Source organism: Scomber japonicus, chromosome 10, assembly GCF_027409825.1.
Source record: "Scomber japonicus isolate fScoJap1 chromosome 10, fScoJap1.pri, whole genome shotgun sequence".
NCBI lineage: Eukaryota > Metazoa > Chordata > Actinopteri > Scombriformes > Scombridae > Scomber > Scomber japonicus.
The window spans coordinates 1,387,208-1,410,134 of record NC_070587.1 but is presented as its reverse complement, the minus strand read 5'-3'; the positions used below and the strand labels follow the sequence as shown (position 1 = coordinate 1,410,134).

Here is a 22,927-nt window from a genome sequence, read left to right as displayed (position 1 = left end):
AGGAAAGAAGGAAGGGAAAGAAGGAAGGAAGGAAGGAAAAGAAGGAGGAGAAGAAAGAGAATACACAAATGTAGGAAGAGAAGGAAGGAAGGAAGGAAGGAAGAAAAAGAAGGAAGGGAAGACAGATGGAAGGAAAGAAGGAAGAAAAAGAAGGAAGAAAAAGAAGGAAGGAAGGAAGGAAGGAAGGAAAGAGGTGGAAGGAAAGAAGGAAGAAGAAGAAGGAAGGAAGGAAGGAAGGAAGGTAGGAAGGAATGAAAAGAAGACAGGGAGGAAGGAAGGGAAGACAGATGGAAGGAAAGAAGGAAGAAAAAGAAGGAAGGAAGGAAGGAAGAAAAAGAAAGAAGAATAGCACAATTTATTCATTTACTCCAAATGATGGAAGATATTGCCGTAAAGAGTGTGATGTGAGCAGAATATGAAATGTACCCTCCGTCCTTCCTTCCTTCCTTCCTTCCTAATCCCTTTTCCTTCCTTCCTTCCTTGTGTTCTTTCCTTCTTTGTTTCCTTCCCTCCGTCTTTCCTTCCTTCCTAATCCCTTTTCCTTCCTTCCTTCCTTGTGTTCTTTCCTTCTTTGTTTCCTTCCCTCCGTCCTTCCTTCCTTCCTAATCCCTTTTCCTTCCTTCCCTCCACCCTTCCTTCCACCTTTCCTTTCTTCCTTTCCTTCCTTCCTTCCTTTCTTGTCTTCTTTTCCTTTCTTCCCTTCCTTCCTAATCCCCTTTCCTTCCTTCCTTGTGTTCTTTCCTTCTTTGTTTCCTTCCCTCCGTCCTTCCTTCCTTCCTAATCCCTTTTCCTTCCTTCCCTCCACCCTTCCTTCCACCTTTCCTTTCTTCCTTTCCTTCCTTCCTTCCTTCCTTTCTTGTCTTCTTTTCCTTTCTTCCCTTCCTTCCTAATCCCCTTTCCTTCCTTCCTTGTGTTCTTTCCTTCTTTGTTTCCTTCCCTCCGTCTTTCCTTCCTTCCTTGCTTCCTTCCTAATCCCTTTTCCTTCCTTCCTTCCACCTTTCCTTCACCTTCTTTTCCTTTCTTCCTTCTTTTCTTCTTTTCCTTTCTTCCCTTCCTTCGTTCGACACTTTTCTATCATCACAGGATATATATATACATACCGTCATATCGCACAGCCCAATACTAGACTATTAACTTATTAACGGTATGTCCTTGTATGTGAGCAGTCACTTCAGAGAAGGACACTACTGGCACCCTTTGTCCTTTGCCCCCTAGTTGTCAGCGTGGCGGGTGACAGCGGTGAGCCGGCACTGGTTGGCTTCAGGCTGGTGTCTGGCTTCAGGTTCCTGCACAGGTTCCTCTCCTGTCTAGCTGCTGTCTGAAGGCACCAGGTTTCCTGTGGTGTCCAGCTGCATGCATTTACACGTGCAAGCTGACACCGGGCACTCGGTGTGGTCTCTGGAGGCGGAAACATACACAGCAATTAAAATTTAAAACAAACTTAAAGAAACATTCTGATCTCATCCTGATTACATACCTGACTAATTACTGAAATCACATTAACATAATTTAAGAAACAGCTTTAAATCCACTTCATGAATTCTTAATAGAGATATACTGTATATGTACATGTCATACATTTGTGTGACTGTTTAGAGCAGGGGGGTCAAACATGCGGCCCGTGGGCCAGATACGGCCCGCCAAGGGTTGCAATCCGGCGCACTTGCCATCCAGTGCTCTTTTCCTTCCTTCCATCTGTCCTTCCTACCTTCCTTTTTTCCTTTCTTCATTCCTTCCCTCCATCGGTCCTTCCTTCCTTCTGCCCTTCCTTCCTTCCTCCCTTCTGTCTGTCCTTCCTTCTTTCCTTCCTTCCTTCCATCTGTCTGTCCATCCTTCACTATCTCTCTTTCCTACCTTTCTTCCTTCCTTCCTTTTGCCTGTCTTTCCTTCCTACCCTTCTTATTTCCTTATTTCCTTCCCTCCTTCCTTCCTTCCATCTTTTTAATGATCCGGCCCACATGAGATCAAATCGGTGTGTATGTGGCCCTTGAATGAAAATGAGTTTGACTCCTCTAGTAGTATACCTACTGATATAGATGTACATGCACAGACACAGACCTGTCTTTTCTTTTCCTGGTGTGATTTGTGAGGCTGTTGCTTCACTTTGATGTAAATGTGATTTCATGTAATGTTTTCTGGGTGTGTAATCCTAAATTAATGAGGGGAGATGAGGTTCTTCTCTTTCCTGTGTTTTTTTTTAAATGTCTTTTTCCTCTTTCTATTGGATTTTCTTCCTGTATGCTTTCAAACTTTCAGTAACTGTGTTAATAAATGCCTCATAAAATCATATATTTATGCATCAGTGTTTTACAGACTATGGTGGTTGTCCGACCCTCTACTGGAGGTTTCCGGGGGGGCACATTTTTAAGTCAAATGCATCATTCTAGTGCCCTCTGAGAGCAAAATGAAGAAGTAAAAATAAAAAATAAAAGTGCTCTAAATATGTTTGTGCTTCAGTAATGTAACTACTGGTTGTATGAGTATGAATGGTGATGACACAGCAAAAAGGTCACACCCACACACAAAGCATGGGAAAGACATTTTAGCAGTTCATAAATGCACCAAAAAAAACATCAAAAAAAAGAACTAATGTTCATATTTCAGCTCCGAAGCAAAGAAAAGCAGAAGTGATGATCTAAGTTCAACTAGTTCACATGGGCAGAGCAGCTCTGGTGCGGTGTGAGATGCTTTACTTAACCCTTAAACAGACGACGTGCACCAGGAGATACAGACTCTTTAACCTTCCTGTTGTCCTCCCGGGTCCTTCCTCTGTCCTTCCTTCCTTCCTTCCCTCCTCTGTCCGTCCTTCCTTCCTTCCTTCCTTCATCTGTCCGTCCTTCCTTCCTTCCTTCCTTCCTTCCTTCCTTCCTCAGATCTAAGTTCAGCTGTTAGGGTACATGTTCCCTCCTTCTGTCCCTTCTTCCTCCCTTCCTTCCCTTCCTTCCTTCTTCCTCCCTTCCTTCCCTTCCTCCTTCCTTTCCTTCCTTCTTCCTCCCTTCCTTCCTTTCCTTCCTTCTTCCTCCTTTCCTTCCTTCTTCCCTCCTTTCCTTCCTTCCTTACTTTAGGTGCAAATGACATAACTAGTAAGGTCTGTTTAAGGGTTAACATTTTGGAGAGTGTACAGACATGTTTGACTCACTATGAAACTGTGGTGGGCCGCCACAGTCTGTATCGCTAATGAGAAACAGTGAATGCATGAAGTCCTACCTGAACCAGCTGAGCATGTGGCCAGCTTTAAACAGAATGATGGAAGGAAGGAAAGAAGGAAGAAAGGGAGGAAGGACAGATGGAAGAAAGAAAGGAAGGATAGATGGAAGAAAGGAAAGAAGGACAGATGGAAGAAAGGAAGGAAGGATAGACAGAAGGAAGGAAGAAAGGAAGGATAGATGGAAGGAATGAAATAAGGAAGGAATGATGGAAGGAATGAAAGTAGGAAGAAACGGAGGAAGGACAGATGGAAGAAAGGAAGGAAGGATAGATGGAAGAAAGGGAGGAAGGACAGACGGAAGAAAGGGAGGAAGGACAGATGGAAGAAAGGAAGGAAGGATAGATGGAAGAAAGGGAGGAAGGACAGATGGAAGAAAGGGAGGAAGGACAGATGGAAGAAACGGAGGAAGGACAGATGGAAGAAAGGGAGGAAGGACAGATGGAAGAAAGGGAGGAAGGACAGATGGAAGAAAGGGAGGAAGGACAGATGGAAGAAAGGAAGGAAGGATAGATGGAAGAAAGGAAGGAAGGATAGATGGAAGAAAGGAAGGAAGGATAGATGGAAGAAAGGGAGGAAGGACCGATGGAAGAAAGGGAGGAAGGACAGATGGAAGAAAGAAAGGGAGGAAGGACAGATGGAAGAAAGGAAGGAAGGATAGATGGAAGAAAGGGAGGAAGGACAGATGGAAGAAAGGGAGGAAAAGAACACAGGAGGGAAAGTGGGCCGCCACAGTCTGTATAGCTAATGAGAAACAGTGAATGCATGAAGTCCTACCTGAACCAGCTGAGCATGTGGCCAGCGTGGCCGCCGTGTCGACAGTTGTGACACCAGGTGAACCAGTTGTTAAACTGGGCGAGTTTGTTCTCCCTTGTTAAGTCAACCTTCTCATCTGACTTCCCCGCTCCTGCAGAAAGAAAGAAGATAACATTACAATCAATAAAATTTGACTATCTATCAACGCAGGTATGAGTGACAGACAGACATGCAATAAAGAGAACTGATATTGTCCACTGAGATCCCAGCTGCAGCCGCCAGCCGCCTCTAAACACTGATCAAAGTCCACACAGTGTCTGCAGCAAATGCCCAGTTAAGTATTATTATCTCCACTTCAGCTGCTCCAAGATGCATCTCAGTTATAGTGGAAACATCAGCTGAGCATCTGCCTACATTACTCCACACTAGGCATGGGCCGGTATGAGATTCTGGCGGTATGATAACCATAAGCAAAAATATCATGGTTTCATGGTTTCATGGTAAGGTGGTATTGTGATTACAGATCTAAAATGTTCCTAAAAGGAAGAAAAATAAAGACAGACATGTTAATTTAACCTGAATCTGTAATGACGGCGTGAGGGGTCATGATACTCTACGCTGCAGCTGCTCCACCTGAGGGATTTCTGACCAGCACTTCCTGTCTTTGACCAGCACTTCCTGTCTTTGACCAGCACTTCCTGTCTTTGACCAGACTAAAAAGTGAGAGTCACTTCCTTTTCCTAAACAGAGATTAAGCTTGTCCTCCTGTTGTCCTCGAGTCAAGGAAGGAAGGGAGGAAGGAAGGGAGAAAGGAGGGAGGGAGGGAGGAAGGAAGGAAGGAAAGGAGGGAGGGAGGGAGGAAGAAAAGGAAGGACAGAAGAAAGAAGGAAGGGAGGAAGAAGGAAGAGAGGAAGGAAAGGAGGGAGGGAGGAAGAAAAGGAAGGAAGGACGGAAGAAAGAAGGAGGGGAGGAAGAAGGAAGGAAAGGAAGGAGGGAAGTTAGGAGGGAGGACGGAAGAAAAGGAAGGACGGAAGAAAAGAAGGAAGGATGGAAGGGAGGAAGGAAAGGAAGGACCAGCACTTCCTGTCTTTGACCAGACTAAAAACAGCTCATACCTCAGGAACGGTATGACAGAACATTTGGAGGTTTCGGTTATCGTGACTTTTTCAAATCGCGGTGAACCTTGAACACGGTTATCATCCCATGCCTAACACACACACAGGCCAGTTTACCTGGGCAGTTGGAAACAGGTGTGCCCATGTTCATGAGGCAGAGGGCACAGCGTGGCAGCGGCTTCCTGCAGCCGGGGCAACTGGTGACTTTTGACTTGGTGGGTGAGCCGCTCACGCCGTACTGGCTGAAGCCGCGGCCCTGGTGAGGCATCGCCGAGCAGCTTCCTTCCTCCCTTCTTTCCTTCCTTCCTTCCTCCCTCCCTTCCTCTTTCCCTTTCTCCCTCCCTTCTTCCCTCTGTCCTTCTTTCCTTCCTCCCTTCCTCTTTCCCTTTCTCCCTCCCTCCCCTCTACCTTCCTTCCTCCCTTCTTTCCTCTGTCCTTCTTTCTTTCCTTTCTCCCTCCCTCTTTCCCTTTCTCCCTCCCTCCCCCTACCTTCCTTCCTCCCTTCTTTCCTCTGTCCTTCTTTCCTTCCTTCCTTCCTCCCTTCCTCTTTCCCTTTCTCCCTCCCTCCCCTCTACCTTCCTTCCTCCCTTCTTTCCTCTGTCCTTCTTTCCTTCCCTTTTATCTCCACTTCAGCTGCTCCAAGATGCATCTCAGTTAGTGGAAACATCAGCTGAGCATCTGCCTACATTACTCCACACACAGGCTAGCTTACCTGGGCAGTTGGAAACAGGTGTGCCCATGTTCATGAGGCAGAGGGCACAGCGTGGCAGCGGCTTCCTGCAGCCGGGGCAACTGGTGCTTCCTTCCTTTCCTCCTTCTATCTGTCCTTCCTCCCTTCCTTCCTTCCATCTTTCCTTTCTTTCTTTCTTCCTTCCTTCCCTCCTTCCTCCCTTCCTTCCTGCCTGCCTTCCTTCCTTTATTCCTTCCGTCTTTCATTCCTGTCTACTCTTCCTTCTGCTCCTTCTTTTCCTTCCTTTCTTCCTTCTATCTGTCCTTCCTCTCTTCCTTCCTTCCTTCCTTCCATCCATCTTTTTAATGATCCGGCCCACGTGAGAATAAATTGGGCAGTATGTGGCCCTTGAATGAAAATGAGTTTGACACCCCTGATCTACCACATTACAGCCTGGACTGTGTCACTTTCTGTCAAGACCATTAACCGATCCTCAGAGTGAAATCTCCTCCTCTCCTACCCCCTCGGACCAAGCACCGAACTTGGGGGGACAGAGCACAAGAAAACTCCTCACAGGCCAGTTTACCTGGGCAGTTGGAAACAGGTGTGCCCATGTTCATGAGGCAGAGGGCACAGCGTGGCAGCGGCTTCCTGCAGCCGGGGCAACTGGTGACTTTCGACTTGGTGGGCGAGCCGCTCACACCGTACTGGCTGAAGCCGCGGCCCTGGTGAGGCATCGCCGAGCAGCTGTAGGAGATGGACTTCCCGCAGAAGTTGCAGCTAACGAACACCTGTCGTAGGAGAGCAAACAAGAGAGGTCGGTTGATAAAGAAAGACCCGGTGAACATGAAGGTAAAACCAACAACAAGTGCACGCTCACCAGCTGTCGGGATTTAATTTCTAGGGGAGTGAGTGTGAGATAAGTATGAGATAATACAGCAGTAATCCTGACGGGCCTAACTGTGGAATGTCATTGATGCTCTTATAGGTAGTGAGAAGTGGTAGCTCATAACTGCTCATAAAAACTTTTTTATTACTAGGCTACTATCAAAAACAACAACAATAAAAACTGAACTACAACACTGGAGAGAAAGGTAATGAATGGAAGGAAGGGAGGAAGGAAGGAAAAAAAGACAGGAAGGAAAGATGAAAGGAAGGAAGGAGAGAAAGGTAATGAACACTGTGTTTAGGTGTGAGGGTAGTAATGTCTCACACAGTTCCAGTTCCTCTAAAAGCAGAGGAGTCAAACTCATCTTCATTCAAGGGCCACAAACAGTCCAATTTCATCTCATGTGGGCCGGATCATTAAAAAGATGGAGGGAAGGAAGGAAGGAAGGAAGGACAAAAGGAAGGAAGGATGGAAAAGAAGGAAGGCAGAAAGGAAGGAAGGTGAGAAGGAAAGTTAAAGAGAAGGAAGTACGGACAGGTGGAAGGAAGGAAAGAATAAAAGTGAGGAAGGAAGAAAGAAAAGAAAGGAAAGGTTGGAAAAGAAGACAGGAAGGAAAGATGAAAGGGAGAAAGGAAAGATAGAAGGATGGGTGGAAGGAAGGAAAGATGAAAGGGAGGGAGGAAGGAAGGAAGGAAGGAAGGAAGAAAAGATGGAAGGAAGGAAGGAAATAAGGAAGGAAGGAAAGATTCCTCTTTTCCTTTCTCCACCCTACCCTCTAGAACTCACTCCCCAAACCCATCAGAGACTGTACAGACCCCCACACCTTTTTAAACTGGCTTTTAACCTGTAAACTGTTTTTTATCCTCTTTCTATTTTATGTCTTTTTAACCTTCTACATTATTTGTTCTTTTCATTTTATGTTTTTACTTGTAAGTCTTGAGTCTTTGAGCACTTTGTAAAAGCGCGTTATAAATAAAATGTATAATTATTATTATTAAAGACAGCAAACAAGCATCTCCAAAGATGTCATTTAACAGAACACATAATGACATTATGTTCCTTTCTCCCACCCTCCTACCTTCCTTCCTCCCTTCTTTCCTCTGTCCTTCTTTCCTTCCTCCCTTCCTCTTTCCCTTTCTCCCTCCCTCCCCCCTACCTTCCTTCCTCCCTTCTTTTCTCCCTTCTTTCCTCTGTCCTTCTTTCCTTCCTACCTTCCTCCCTTCTTTCCTCTGTCCTTCTTTCCTTCCTTCCTTCCTCCCTTCCTCTTTCCCTTTCTCCCTCCCTCCCCCCTACCTTCCTTCCTCTTTTCTTTCCCTTCCCCCCCCACCCTCCCTTCTTTCCTCCCTTCCTTCCTTCCTTCCTTCCTCCCTTCCTCTTTCCCTTTCTCCCTCCCTCCCCCCTACCTTCCTTCCTCCCTTCTTTCCTCTGTCCTTCTTTCTTTCCTTTCTCCCTCCCTCCCTCCCTCCTACCTTCCTTCCTCCCTTCTTTCCTCTGTCCTTCTTTCCTTCCTTCCTTCCTCCCTTCCTCTTTCCCTTTCTCCCTATGTCAATATATATAAAAGTACTGAAGGCTGCAGTTAATAATAACCTTCAAAATATTCAATTTACAAAAGTTATAAAACAGAGAAAAGAGAAGCCAGCTTGATTAAAAGTCTTATTTATAATTTCAGCACTGAAATAATTTTAAAATCCTCTCCGGACATCCGTTACCTGGGCCAGAGGTTTAGAGCTGGGGTCCAGCTTTCCTCTGTGGATGTCGAACTCGGCCCGCTTGTGCCAGAACCTCCAGGCGTCCAGCAGGTTACGGTAGTTCTCGATCCAACATTGGACTCGAGGGTCTTTCAACACTTCACCCGGGGAACCCTGTTAGGAGAAAGTGTTATTTCACATTAGGGATGTCCCGATCCGATATTTGGATCGGGTCGGCCGCCGATATTAGCAAAAAATGCATATCAATATGGGATCGGCCTGCACGGGAAAATCCCGATCCGGACTCCCGATCCAGTTTGTTTTTCCAGTCCGTGTCTTCCAGCGATGTTGGTAATCCAGTCCAGTTTTTTTCACCTTTTCCCCCAAAATCCGGTCCGCGTTTTTCAGCACACCTAGCGACCACCTAGCAACCACCTAGCGACCACCTAGCGACCTGTCCAGCATCCCACTTGTCTGTATATATATATAATTAAATATAATTTTATATTGTTTACAATATTGTTTACTGATGGCTTTTTTAAGCCTTGGTTTACACTCTTGAGCAGAGCACTGATGCCAGTTCAATTTGTGTGGTTAATTGACTATTTATTATTATTTTGTCTATTTTGTGTTTATTTAACCGTGTTAAGAATAAACAGGTCAGCTTCTCATTACCAACCGTTGTGGATTTTTCAAACTAACCTAATTAAGTTGGCTAGTTGTTCTTAAGAGTAAAACCCTTTTCAACATGAGTATAACAACAAAATAAGTAGATATCTTTAATCTTTAATACATGCTTGGATCGGCCGGTATCGGTATCGGCCGATGCTAAAAGCTACAATATCGGTATCGGATCGGAAGTGCAAAAAGCTGGATCGGGACATCCCTATTCCACATGTTGATGATTTCAGTTTGGGCTCATCATGAGGAAGCAGGCCACAAAAACTAATAGCGAATATACTTGGACAAGATAGTGAACTTCAACCTGCTTCAACTTCCTGTCTCTTCTTCTCTGCACCCGTCCCTCTGGAGGAATGTGTGTAAGAGGAATGTGTATGCATGTGGGTTAATGCAATTACTGCGTAGGTGATGGGTGCCCTACATACTGCAGCAACATATACTGAAGCAGGTTTGAGCAGGAAGAACACAAACAACAAACAGCTGTTCTGCAGTGTGTGTGTTGAAAGGCCTACAGACCTGCTCTACAACTTTATATTCACTATTTCTTCATAGAAACGAGCGTATGAGGTCAAAGCGCTCCGATAAGGCTTGCATCATATTGTTAAAAGAGGTGTTAATTGTGTTTAGAATAACAGACAAGTTTTAGCATGTGAACTGAATCTCTCCACCAAGACTGTACTCACACACACACACACACACACACACACACACACACACACACACTCACAGACACAGACACTCACACTCACACTCACACTCACACTCACACTCACACTCACACAGACACAGACACAGACACAGACACAGACACAGACACACACTCACACTCACACTCACACTCACACTCACACTCACACACACACACACACACTCTCACACACACACACACACACACACACACACACACACACACACACACACACACAGACACTCACACTCACACTCACACTCACACTCACACTCACACACACACATACACACACACACAGACACAGACACAGAAAGTTCCCTTCCTCTGTTGAGTCTTGTATTTAATTCACTTAGTTGACTTATTAAACCTACTTTCACTTCACTTTCACTTCCTGTAGCTTATTGAGGATGTTTCAACATGATTCAGTTTTAAATTAAAGTGGCACTGCTCTTCCTTTTAAGCCCAATTTCCACCGGGTCCGTCAGCGGCGCGTTACAGCTACACCGCGTTTCCACCGGGAACGTTTCAGCAGCGTGTCAGCAACGTCCCAGCAGGGGCTCTCCGTGCCGCAGCACTATCAATAGGCAGCATTTCTATTTTTGACGGAGCCGTTTGTAACTCGCGACAAGCTCAACAGAACAGATTTCACCAGACAGGAAGTCAGACACTGAATCGGCATAATAAAACTTCTGTTTTTCAAACTAAAACAACCCGTGCAGCCTCCCGATCATATTTCAGCAACAAACAGGAATAAACCAGACAGATAAAGACTCCATCTAGCTACGTAGCTACTGACACATGACATCAGCACAAACATCAAAGAAAATTACCAAATCAACCAAAATTGAGAAAGTTAACAAAACCGGGTCATTTAGTTGAGCTGCTACTACAGTAATTACAGTAGACCAGCTACTACAGTAATTACTGTAGACTAGCTACTACAGTAATTACGGTAGACTAGCTACTACAGTAATTACTGTAGACTAGCTACTACAGTAATTACGGTAGACTAGCTACTACAGTAATTACGGTGGACTAGTTACTGCAGTAATTACGGTAGACTAGCTACTACAGTAATTACAGTAGACTAGCTACTACAGTAATTACAGTGGACTAGCTACTACAGTAATTAAGGTAGACTAGCTACTACAGTAATTACAGTAGACGAGCTACTACAGTAATTACGGTAGACTAGCTACTACAGTAATTACAGTAGACTAGCTACTACAGTAATTAAGGTAGACTAGCTACTACAGTAATTAAGGTAGACTAGCTACTACAGTAATTAAGGTAGACTAGCTACTACAGTAATTACAGTAGACTAGCTACTACAGTAATTACAGTAGACTAGCTACTACAGTAATTAAGGTAGACTAGCTACTACAGTAATTACAGTAGACTAGCTACTACAGTAATTACTGTAGTAGCTAGTCTACTGTAATTACTGTAGACTAGCTACTACAGTAATTACTGTAGACTAGCTACTACAGTAATTACGGTAGACTAGCTACTACAGTAATTACAGTAGACTAGCTACTACAGTAATTACAGTAGGTTAGCTACTACAGTAATTACTGTAGTCTAGCTACTACAGTAATTACGGTAGACTAGCTACTACAGTAATTACGGTAGACTAGCTACTACAGTAATTACGGTACACTAGCTACTACAGTAATTACAGTAGACTAGCTACTACAGTAATTACGGTAGACTAAAGGCACCCGTTCGGATTTGATTGGGCTGCCGTAATTACTGTATTAACAGTGCAACTTCATTTTAAAAGGCAGCTTTCTCTCCCAGAGCTCCGCTGCTGTAATGCTCCCGGTGTGAGTTGACGGGCAGAGGACGGAGATAAACCGTAGCGCTGCCGTTCCACACCGCTGACGGACCCGGTGGAAATCCCCAGTTACGCCTTTTCTTTGTGCACTGAACTTTGTGTGTTTCGGTACCTTCAGCATGCAGAAGCTGGCAGTCTGAACATCTCCAGTACGGTCCACATAACTCTCCATGAGATCTACTCCATCTTTAGTCAGCCCCGTCAGCAGGATGCCCTCCAGGTTACCCGCGTCTTTCATCTCGTTGGTTAGTTTGTCGATGTATCGAGGCAGCTGCGGTCAAACATACCCAGAGAGATTATTTAAAACATGATGCATGCACACACACCTTCCCTTCCACTTCTAATTACCGTATTATTCGGATTATAAGTCACAGTTTTTTTCATTGTTTGGCCGGGGGTGTATTTATCTCATTCACGTAAAAGACTAGGCGTGTATTTGAATCCAGGGTATTTTGGGACAGGCGATTAATTACTTCCTCCCCAAAAAAAAAAATCTTGTCCAGCAATACTAAGTGAAATAGGGTCTACATCAGAGGTGTCAAACTCATTTTCATTCAAGGGCCACATTCAGCCCAATTCGATCTGATGTGGGCCGGATTATTAACAAGAAGGAAGGAAGGAAGGAAGGAAAAAAACCAGACAGGAAGGAAAGATGGAAGAAAGGGAAGAAAGACAGGTGGATTGAAAAAAGAAGAAAAGAAGGAAGGAAGGGAGGAAGGAAGGAAGTAGGAAAAGAAGACAGGACAGAAAAATGGAAGGAAGGAAGGAAAGATGGAAGAAAGACAGATGTAAGGAAGGAAGAGAAGCCAAGAAGGAAGGAAGTAGGAAAAGAAGACAGGATGGAAATATGGAAGGAAGGAAGGAAAGATGGAAGAAAGACAGATGTAAGGAAGGAAGAGAAGCCAAGAAGGAAGGAAGTAGGAAAAGAAGACAGGACGGAAAAATGGAAGGAAGGAAGGAAGGAAAGATGGAAGGAAGGGAAAAAAACAGGAAAGAAGGAAAAAAGACAGGAAGGAAGGAAGACAGGAAGAAAAGTGGGCCGGATTGGACCTCTTGGTGGGCCAGTTCTGGCCCACGGGCCGCATGTTTGACACCCCTGGTCTACATCCTACAACGTAGTTTTATTTATTCATTCATGTTATTCCAGTTTGGCTTTGCATTTTTAAAACATCATGCCAAACACACACATGGGAATTTGGTCTTTACACACCGTACGCAGACCTACCCGGTAGTTGCCCCGAATTAAGGGTTCAGCTTCGGGACAAAAAAAGTGATTTCTTTCTATGTGAGGCAAAAGTCACGAACAAAAATGTGTTGAAAAATGGGCAGAAATTACGAAGTCAATGAAACAATTGTTTCAATTGTGTTTGGGTAGTGACCGAAAGAACAAGATGGCGGGTACAAGCGGCCGAAATGAGTTTCCTCCGTAGGCTGGCTGGGCTCTCCCTTAGAGATAGGGTGAGAAGCTCAGTTATCTGGAGGGAGCTCCGAGTAGACCCGCTGCTCCTCCACGTTGAGAGGAGCCAGATGAGGAGGCTCGGGCATCTAGTCAGGATGCCTCCCGGACGCCTCCCTGGTGAGGTGTTCAGGGCACGTCCCACCGGTAGGAGACCCCGAGGAAGACCCAGGACACGCTGGAGAGACTATGTCTCTCGGTTGGCCTGGGAACGCCTCGGGATCCCCCGGGAAGAGCTGGACGAAGTGGCTGGGGAGAGGGAAGTCTGGGCTTCCTGCTTAGGCTGCTGCCCCCGCGACCCGACGACGGATAAGCGGAAGAAGATGGATGGATGGACGAAACAATTGTAAGATATAATTCACAAGTTTTAAATCAGTCATCACTTTTTTCAGTAGTCCAGACAATAGCCGCCATCTTGTTCTGACAGGTGTTGAAGCTGAGACTTACAGATGTTTTTTTCCTTCTTTATTAGCCTATGCATTTTCGGCTGGTGAGACTTATACTCCGAAAAATACGGTAATAGTCAAAAGACAGTTTGGTAAGAGTTGATATCTTGGCTTTGTAGAGTTACCTGTGCATCGCTGAGAAACATACAAGCGAAGGCTACTCGGTCCCTCACAGCGACGCTGCTCTCGTGCTGAAACACAAAAAAATCATTTTATATTTTTGGATGACAAAGATCTTCAATTTCCAAAGTGCTTCTCTCACATTCAAGTACAGATGTCAGGGCTTTGGTAGTTTTGTATGTATGTATTTTGGTTGAGTTAGTTTTTTTGTCTTGTCTACTTCCTGTTTTATTTTGGTATGTCTTGTCTAACTTCCTCCCCTCCTGTTTGCTTCCCCTCACCTGTGCCTCGTTATCAAGTGTACATACCAGGCGGGGAGTTCCTGTCCTCTGAAAAGAAGCCAATGCGGAAGTAACTTAGAGCTGCATTCTATCAAAAGGCCACCAGGGGGCGACCGTCTCTATACAAGTCAATGGAGAATTCACCAACTTCTCACTTGATTTCTAACCTCAGTAAACGTTTTCAAAATGTGTTTATGGTCTCAATCGCTAGTTTAAAGCCTTCTTCAATGCAGTATGCACATTGAGTTGCCATTGTGTATGAAATGAATATATAATTAAAACTGCCTTGCCTTGCCTTACTGTTTCTTGCTTTGACACACACAGTTCTGCAGGAAGTCAATCATATTTTACACCTAATCAGTTCGACCCTCCCTCCCCCCTACCTTCCTTCCTCCCTTCTTTCCTCTGTCCTTCTTTCTTTCCTTTCCTACCTCACTTCCTCCCTTCTTTCCTTCCTTCCTTCCTCCCTTCTTTCCTCTGTCCTTCCTCCCTTCCTCTTTCCCTTTCTCCCTCCCTCCCCCCTACCTTCCTTCCTCCCTTCTTTCCTCCCTTCTTTCCTCTGTCCTTCCTTCCTTCCTCCCTTCCTCTTTCCCTTTCTCCCTCCCTCCCCCCTACCTTCCTTCCTCCCTTCTTTCCTCCCTTCCTTCCTTCTTCCCTTCCACACACACACACTTTGTTCTGGGCGCAGGATCAATTTCTCAAAAAGTGTTTTATAACTTCTAGTGCTGCTGACGGCAAAGTGAAACACATCTCGTATTGTGCACCTGCGGTTTTCTCCCAATAAAGACCACTGAAGTATTAACTCCTTATTTATAACGGTGTTAAGAATATGTTAAATAAAAGTCATGGCATGGGAACAGAACCACTACTGTTAGATGAGAAACGGTGCCAATTTAAAATGTCAGATTTTCTTCTTCTCTTCTTCTATTCAACAAGTTTTCCTAGTGTTGCTTTCTGCTTTCAAGGGTCGGTGCTAGTTATGTCATTTGCACCTAAAGTAAGGAAGGAAGGAAGGAAAGGAGGGAAGAAGGAAGGAAAGGAGGAAGGAAGGGAAGCAAGGGAGGAAGACGGAAGGAAAGGAAGGAGGGAGTAAGGAAGGAAAGGAAAGGAGGGAGGAAGGGGAGGGAGGAGGAAGGGAGGGAGGGAGGAGGAAGGAAGGGAGGGAGGAGGAAGGAAGGGAGGGAGGAAGGAAGGGAGGGAGGGAGGAGGAAGGAAGAAAGAAAGGAAGGACAGATGAAGGAAGGAAGAAAGGACAGAAGGAGGGAACATTTATCCTAACAGCTGAACTTAGATCTAAGGAAGGAAGGAAGGACAGATGAAGGAAGGAAGGAAGGAAGGACGGACAGATGAAGGAAGGAAGGAAGGAAGGACGGACAGATGAAGGAAGGAAGGAAGGAAGGAAGGAAGGAAGGAAGGAAGGAAGGACAGAGGAAGGACCCGGGAGGACAACACAAAGGGTAAAGAGTGTGTATCTCCTGGTGCACGTTGTCTGTTTAAGGGCTAAGAGATTGAATACCAGCACGCCGTCATACGCTCCGGGCTCGCTGGTGAGAAAGGCAAACATGACGCAGAGGTAGGGGTTCTTCAGCTGCAGCCTCAGAGAGCTGCACATCTCCCTCCACAGGGACGTCTTCTCGTCCGTGTAGCCTGACAGCGCCATGGCAACCACATTCAGGTTCAAGTCACCTGTGAAGAAGAGAAGAAGTGAAGAGGAGGAGAAGTGAAGTGAGGGTTTATTCATGATATCGGCAGCAGTTTTACTGTAAGTGCAGCGCTGTGGTGTTAACGGAAAGTTTCAGTGGTTAACACAAAGATTATTATAGTTGACTTAAACTAAAACTAGTGGTGAAAAAATGATTTAGTTAACTGACAAAAAAATTAAAATAAAAAGGAACTGAATCGCAGATAAAATTGTTCAGTTTGACTTCTTCTAATACTAATACTAATACTAAATATAAAACTACACAAAAACTACTTCATTGCTTATTATAAACTCAGTAAAAAGCAAAACTGAAATTAAAAAATAAAAAATGAATGAAAATGTAAAAACTATAATAACCCTGGTTAACAGACTTGCTCTGTTGCTCAAAATAAGCTCCTAAAAAAAAAAAAAAAGCCTTTGTTTTATAGTAAGCTCAGTCTTTAGTCACACTGCTGCTTTCATTGAGAAGTAGAAAGTGCCTTGAATAGATTACAGACAGTCTGTCTGGAGGAAACACAGAAATATTGATTATTTATATATATAGTTTAATTATACAACATGTTTATAAAGAGGTTCAAATAACCAAAGTGACATATACATACATACTTTATATTAGAGGCCAGATTTAAAATGGTTAATATGAAGTAATGCTAATAAAAATCTGTATATGTCATTTTTCAAGCAGATTATTAATTTGATATAATATAATCCAAGTAGATTAAAATAAAACTATAACCTACAAACATGTCAGACTAAAGTAAAGCCACTATCACAAAAATGAATATATCTTTGTTTTCAGCGTATACTCAGGCGGGGAGTTCCTGTCCTCTGAAAAGAAGCCAACCAGGAAGTAACTTAGAGCTGCATTCTATCAAAAGGCCACCAGGGGGCGACCGTCTCTATACAAGTCAATGGAGAATTCACCAACTTCTCACTTGATTTCTAACCTCAGTAAACGTTTTCAAAATGTGTTTATGGTCTCAATCGCTAGTTTAAAGCCTTCTTCAATGCAGTATGATGTTCATTTGGGACATTTTGGCCTCCCTGATTTTATATGTGACGATAAAGCAGGGTATGCATTAGGGGCGTGGCTACGTCCTGATTGACAGGTTGATTGACCAATGTCCTCGAGATCCAGCCCTCGTAACCATAGCAACCTCCCCGCTCCGCCCATGGCCCCGTCTCATGCCCATATAAGTAGAATCCGTGTTTTTATTTTTCCCAGCATGCACCTGAAATTTTCAAGATGGCGCTGCCCAGATCTGAAGCTATTGGTTTCCGAGCAGCAGTCCACAAACCAATGGGTGACGTCACGGATGTTACGTCCATTTCTTTTATACAGTCTGTGGCGTATACATGAGAATCAGCACGTTAGGTCAGCTGCTGTTTGACACGCCTTGTCTAATGAATCACCGTCAGTCATGCTCAGGAAACACTCATTAGAACAAGCAGCCCGACACTGGTGGAACTTTTCTTACACAAGAGGTGTGCAAACAGCAGACTTCTCTCTTTCATTTAACGTCAGTGTGTGAAAAGCACTGCAGCTGATGAGGAAGATGAGGAAGAAGAAGAAGAAGAAGAAGAGGGGGAAAAAAAGCTTCTCTTGCTGACTTCAAAATTTCATTTGATGTTTTTTTTGTTGTTGGTGTTTTCTATGATTTACACTGAATCTTCTGCCTTATCGCTCCAAATAGACTGTATGAGCCATATATTGATTTGCTTATTAGTTATTCTGTGTTTAATTAGTTTTGTCTTGTTGCCATGGTGATATGCAGTGTTTGGGGTCACGTGGGCACTGTAGTTGACAGCCGGTAGGTTATATCAGAGCCTGCTTCACCTGCACTGGGAAGGAGGCGAGGAGTCTAGGTAGCCGTCATTTTTGTTGACCGCATTTCAAATGTACACATATAACATCCTATGGGTGCGTGTAGTATTCATTTATTCATTCATTCATTCATTCATTCATTAAAATCTCCAAAACTTATTTTTGGACTCAGTGTGCTTCTCTGGAACAGCAGCAGCATGTCACACAAATACATATAAGACCTATTCTGCCTCACCAGACACTTCTTTAAGGTACTGGAAAGCCGCTACAGACACTAAGACAGATTTTTTTTATATTTCTAAATGTTTCAGACCTGCTGAGTCATGAGTTGACAATAGTGGAAGTGAATATTGCTTACTTCATTTGCTTTATAAGCAGTGTGATATTATAATGCTAAATAATACAGAGGAAGTTCACAGTGCAAAAACATCACAGACAGAGGCAGAAATCTCACTTCCTGCTTCCTTTTTTATCCACTACAGGATTTAATTCAGCCTTAAAAGGGTAAAACACATCAGACTATGCACAGATATTCATTTAGAGGAGTTTGTGTGTTAGATATAAAAAGGGTTAAATGTGTAATTACATCTTTGGTCTACAACATTCCTCCTTCTTTTCATTCCTAAAAGCCAAATGTCATTCCTGTCCTGACATTTGGCTTCAAAGACACACCTGCTTCCTGTCCTCTCCTCTCCTCTCCCTGCAGCCTGCTTTCAGGTACTCACCCTTCTCTGCAGTCGCTCCCTTGTTGAGGATCTGGATCGCTCTGCGGATGTCCAGGTTGAACAGAGCCACGGCGGCCGCCCGCTCCCACTCGCGCTCCTGCTCCAGGGATCGCAGGAAGGGCTCCACGTCGATGTCGGGCCCTCGGCTGATCCAGCCGCAGAGCCGCAGGGCGAGGCTGCGCTCCTCGCTTTGGTACCTCGACACGTCCGTCTGACGATCCGAGCCGCTCCAGCACCGGCGGCTCTCGGTCGTGCCTGGCAGAGGAACAAGATAGGAAAATACAAGTTTATAAATATTATTTAAGCGAAGTCTGATGCATGTTTTCTCTCTCTGATATGTGGCTTCTACAAAATAGGCAAGGCAGTTTTATTTATATAACACATTTCATACACAATGGCAACTCAATGTGCTTTATATAAAACATACAATTAACAATTAATAGAAAGACATAAATAAAATGCTAGAATAGAGCATTAAATATAAGATTGCAGCATAAAATAATAAATTAGCTTTAAAATCATTAAAAGGACATAGAGTGCAAATGAAAGATTAAAATGTAAAGTGCTTTAAAAGAGCTCAATCATAAGCTCAGGAGAAGAGAAATGTTTTTAACCTGGATTTAAAAATGATTTCAGTTCTGCTGCTAGTTTGTTCCAGTTGTGTAAAAGCTGCTTCATCATGTTTAGTTTGAACTCTGGGCTCAACTATCTGACCTGAGTCAGTAGATCTCAGAGCTCTGGGCTCAACTATCTGACCTGAGTCAGTAGATCTCAGAGCTCTGGGATCGACTATCTGACCTGAGTCAGTAGATCTCAGAGCTCTGGGCTCTACTATCTGACCTGAGTCAGTAGATCTCAGAGCTCTGGGCTCAACTATCTGACCTGAGTCAGTAGATCTCAGAGCTCTACTGGGTTTATATTCCACTAACATGTCATTCATGTATTCTGGACCTAAACCATTCAGTGATTTGTAGACCTGTAGCAGAACTTTAAAATCTATTCTAGAGCTGACTGGGAGCCAGTGTAAAGACTTTAGAGCTGACTGGGAGCCAGTGTAAAGACTTTAGAGCTGACTGGGAGCCAGTGTATAGACTTTAGAACTGACTGGGAGCCAGTGTAAAGACTTTAGAACTGACTGGGAGCCAGTGTAAAGACTTTAGAGCTGACTGGGAGCCAGTGTAAAGACTTTAGAGCTGACTGGGAGCCAGTGTAAAGACTTTAGAGCTGACTGGGAGCCAGTGTAAAGACTTTAGAACTGACTGGGAGCCAGTGTAAAGACTTTAGAGCTGACTGGGAGCCAGTGTAAAGACTTTAGAACTGACTGGGAGCCAGTGTAAAGACTTTAGAGCTGACTGGGAGCCAGTGTAAAGACTTTAGAAGTGGAGTAATGTGCTCTGATCTCTTTGTTCTGGTTAAAACTGGAGCTGCAGCGTTCAGAATGAGCTTCATGTCTTACCTGAGCTGGTCTTCACGATGTTTTTGATTCCAGAGTAGACGACAGACTGTTTGTTCCCCTGCAGTTTCAGCTCCATGTCCTCTGCACACTGCTTCATATGTGATGCTTAAAATAGGAACTGTAACTTTCACTGCCGTTAAAATAACATGTGACAGGGAACAATTAAAGATGCACGATGAACCACGACTATAAAAACTACTAAATAACTATATTATATGATATAAATCCAAAAGCTTCTTATTCAGGTGAATGGGAATGTATGTCAGTGTAAATTTGTCAATTTCATCTCTTATATAAAAAAGACATGAGGACAAAGGTTTGACTCTAGATCAGAGGTGTCAAACTCATTTTCATTCGAGGGCCACAAACAGACCAATTTAGTCTCATGTGGGCCGGATCATTAAAAAGATGGAAGGAAGGAAGGAAGGAAATAAGAAGGGAAGAAAGGGAAGACCGGCAAAAGGAAGGAAGGAAGGGAGGAAGGACAGATGGAAGGAAGGAAGGGAGGAAGAACAGATGGGAGGAAGGATAGATGGAAGGAAGGACAGAAAGAAGAAAGGGAGGAAGGATAGATGGAAGGAAGGACAGAAGGGAGGAAGGGAGGAAGGACAGATGGAAGGAAAGAAGGAAGGAAGGAAGGAAGGAAGGAAGGAAGGAACGAACGAACGAAGAAAGGAAGGAAGGAAGGAAGGAAGGAAGGAAGGAGGGAAAAAAGACAGGAAGGAAAGTGGGCCGAAATGGACCATTAGAATAAACTGAAAGATGATTAATAATCTACTTTAACAACACATTAATTACTTGTGTTAACATAAAGTGATATAAATGTGTATAATAATGATATCTGCATTTATACTACATGATTAAAAAGCAGGTTTGCCCCCCCCCTTTTTCACCCTCATAAAGGATATAAAACAGGTCGGACCACAGAGACTTGAGCTGGGGGTCGTTCCCCCCCGCCAGCAGGTGGTTCCTCCACACCTGGACGGTATCGTGTCCGTATCTGGACTGAGCCCTCTGCCTCATCTTGGTGGCGATGTCCTTCTCTATCACGCTCTCCGCTCCTTCCGCCCCGTCCTCCACGCAGTCGTAGAGGTGCCTGCCGCACGCCCACATGAGCGAGGTGGTGGAGCTCCAGGCCAGCGAGATGCGTTCGAACACGGTGAAGTCGGTCATGACCCGGTTGGCTGCAGATACCACCACCATGCGGTTCTGAGAGGACGGGTGCCAGGCGAAGCTGCCGATCTGATTCTCGCAGGGCTGCACGCTGCGCTCGATGATGGTGGGCTCCGTCTCGTCTCCGATAGGCGTGGGAGTGTGTTGCATGTCGTAGAGGCGGATGATGTTGCTGTCACGTGTCAGAGTCGCCAGCAGGCCGGTACGAGTCGGGCACCAAGCCACCTGAGAGAGTGAGAGAGAGAGAGAGAGAGAGAGAGAGAGAGAGAGACAGAGAGAGAGAGAGAGAGAGAGAGAGAGAGAGAGGAAGGGAAAGAATAACCACAACTTCTACTATAAGTGATATTTAACCCTTAATAGGACACTCATTGAGGGGAAGGAAGGAAGGAAGGAAGGATGGAAGGAAAGGAAGGATGGAAGGAAGGAAGGAAGGAAAGAAAGAGAGAAGGAGGGAGGGAGGAAGGGAAGAAAGAAGGAGGGAAGGAAGAAAAGGAAGGAAGGAAGGAGGAAAGAAGGAAGGAAGGAAGGAAGGAAGGTAGGGGGGAGGAAAGAAAGAGAGAAGGAGGGAGGGAGGAAGGGAAGAAAGAAGGAAGGAAGGAAGAAGAAAGGGGGATGGAGGAAGGAAAGAAGGAAGGGAGGAGAGAAGGAGGGAGGGAGGAAGAACAGATGGAAGGAAGGAAAGGAAGGAAGGAAGGACGGAGGAAGGAAAGAAGGAAGGGAGGAGAGAAGGAGGGAGGGAGGAAGAACAGATGGAAGTAAGGAAAGGAAGGAAGGAAGGACGGAGGAAGGAAAGAAGGAAGGGAGGAGAGAAGGAGGGAAGGTGGAAGCCTGTTTAAGGGTTAACTAGCAAATTACATGTTAGGAATAAAAAAAAATGCCCAAAAATGTTTTAAAAACTTTAAAAACTGGACTCATCATCTCCCCAGAAACTTCATCATACCTTAGTTAGAGGCTTCGGCTGCTCGGTCAACGTGAGCACAGGCTTCTCAAACTTCCTCAGATCCCAGATGGCCACCTGACCCTCGAAGAAGGAAGCCACCCGGTCATGAAAGTGCGGGTCCACCGTCACCCCCTGGATGGCCTTGGTGTTGACGAACGTCTTCTGGCTGGTGTTCCTCAGGTCAAATATGGCCAGGTTCCTGTGCATCCCGGCCAGCAGCAGCTTGGGGTCACGCAGCAGCCAGCAGAGGGACAGGCAAGCGTCATTTTGACCTAACTCGTACAACGGTTTGGTCACAACTGAGCTGGAGTCCAAATCCACAGACGATAGACGGATCTTATCAGCCGCTACGCTCGCCTCCGGGGAGAACTTACTGCTGATGTCCCATATGAGGACAGAGAAGTCGGCTCTGTGCTTGTCCAACCCGGCCGCCAGCAGATTACTGTCCACTGGATTCCAGGCTAATGTGTTGCATTGGCGGGCGTGCTTGGGTACAAACTCTTTCCCCACCAGCTCTTTGCATGTGGAGTTGTGGCTCTGGCCCAAGCTGGTGAGCACCACTCTGCCATTAGCTTGGCCCACAGCCAGCAAACACTCAGGCTCATGCTTTGGATACCAAGCCACACATTTCATATAAGGAGTGTCAGAGTTAATGGCTAGTAAAGTGGCAGCAGTTTCTTCAGAAAGTGGGAGAGTGCCTGCTTTGGTTTCTGCGCTGCCCACAGGTCCAATACGATACAGCCCCAGCTCAGAGTCACAGATGACATAGCGGTCCGGGTGGTGAGGAGACCACAGGATGTCTGGTTTGGAGCCACTCATGATTCAGAAACAGCTAGAAAAACCTCAGAGGAATCCGGTCACAACCTAGGACAGGACGCATGGACAGGATACAAGATATTAGCACTCGGGTTGAATAATAGTAGCAAAGCACGATAATAAAACACATGTGGAGACATTTAAAGTGGAATATGTGGCTATTTAAAGACATATAAAAGTGTTTGGGAGTAGTTAAAAGCAAAGTGCAAAGTTTGTTGACATGCTAGCATGACTGAGCTAATGCTAACGAGTAAAGGACGAGCTTTAAATCATCACTTTTTAAAAGTCACGCGGGTTTTAGTTCGCGCCAAATGATCCAAAATCACATTATTAACTATTACTTACTATTACAGTGCATTGTTTAAACCAGCCAGCCAGTTATAACTTCACATACACATGTTGAAACAGCGACAACTTCGAGCAGCACCACCACTACCACCACCACACTGATGTTG

General features: G+C 44.8%; 1 protein-coding gene across 1 annotated transcript; it reads right to left on the bottom strand.

The window, feature by feature from the left end:
• Positions 1-826: 826 nt before the first annotated feature.
• Positions 827-22,913, bottom strand: mios (missing oocyte, meiosis regulator, homolog (Drosophila)). Its single transcript, XM_053327425.1, has 12 exons — positions 22,818-22,913; positions 21,657-22,520; positions 20,452-20,941; positions 19,544-19,642; positions 18,088-18,342; positions 15,352-15,521; positions 13,560-13,625; positions 11,645-11,803; positions 8,345-8,497; positions 6,333-6,537; positions 3,983-4,112; positions 827-1,398 (listed from the first exon to the last, which is right to left on the bottom strand). Exons 2-12 carry the CDS (start codon positions 22,473-22,475, stop codon positions 1,308-1,310), a joined length of 2,637 nt encoding a protein of 878 aa, XP_053183400.1. The 5' UTR covers positions 22,476-22,520; positions 22,818-22,913; the 3' UTR covers positions 827-1,307.
• Between the last annotated feature and the right edge of the window lie 14 nt (positions 22,914-22,927).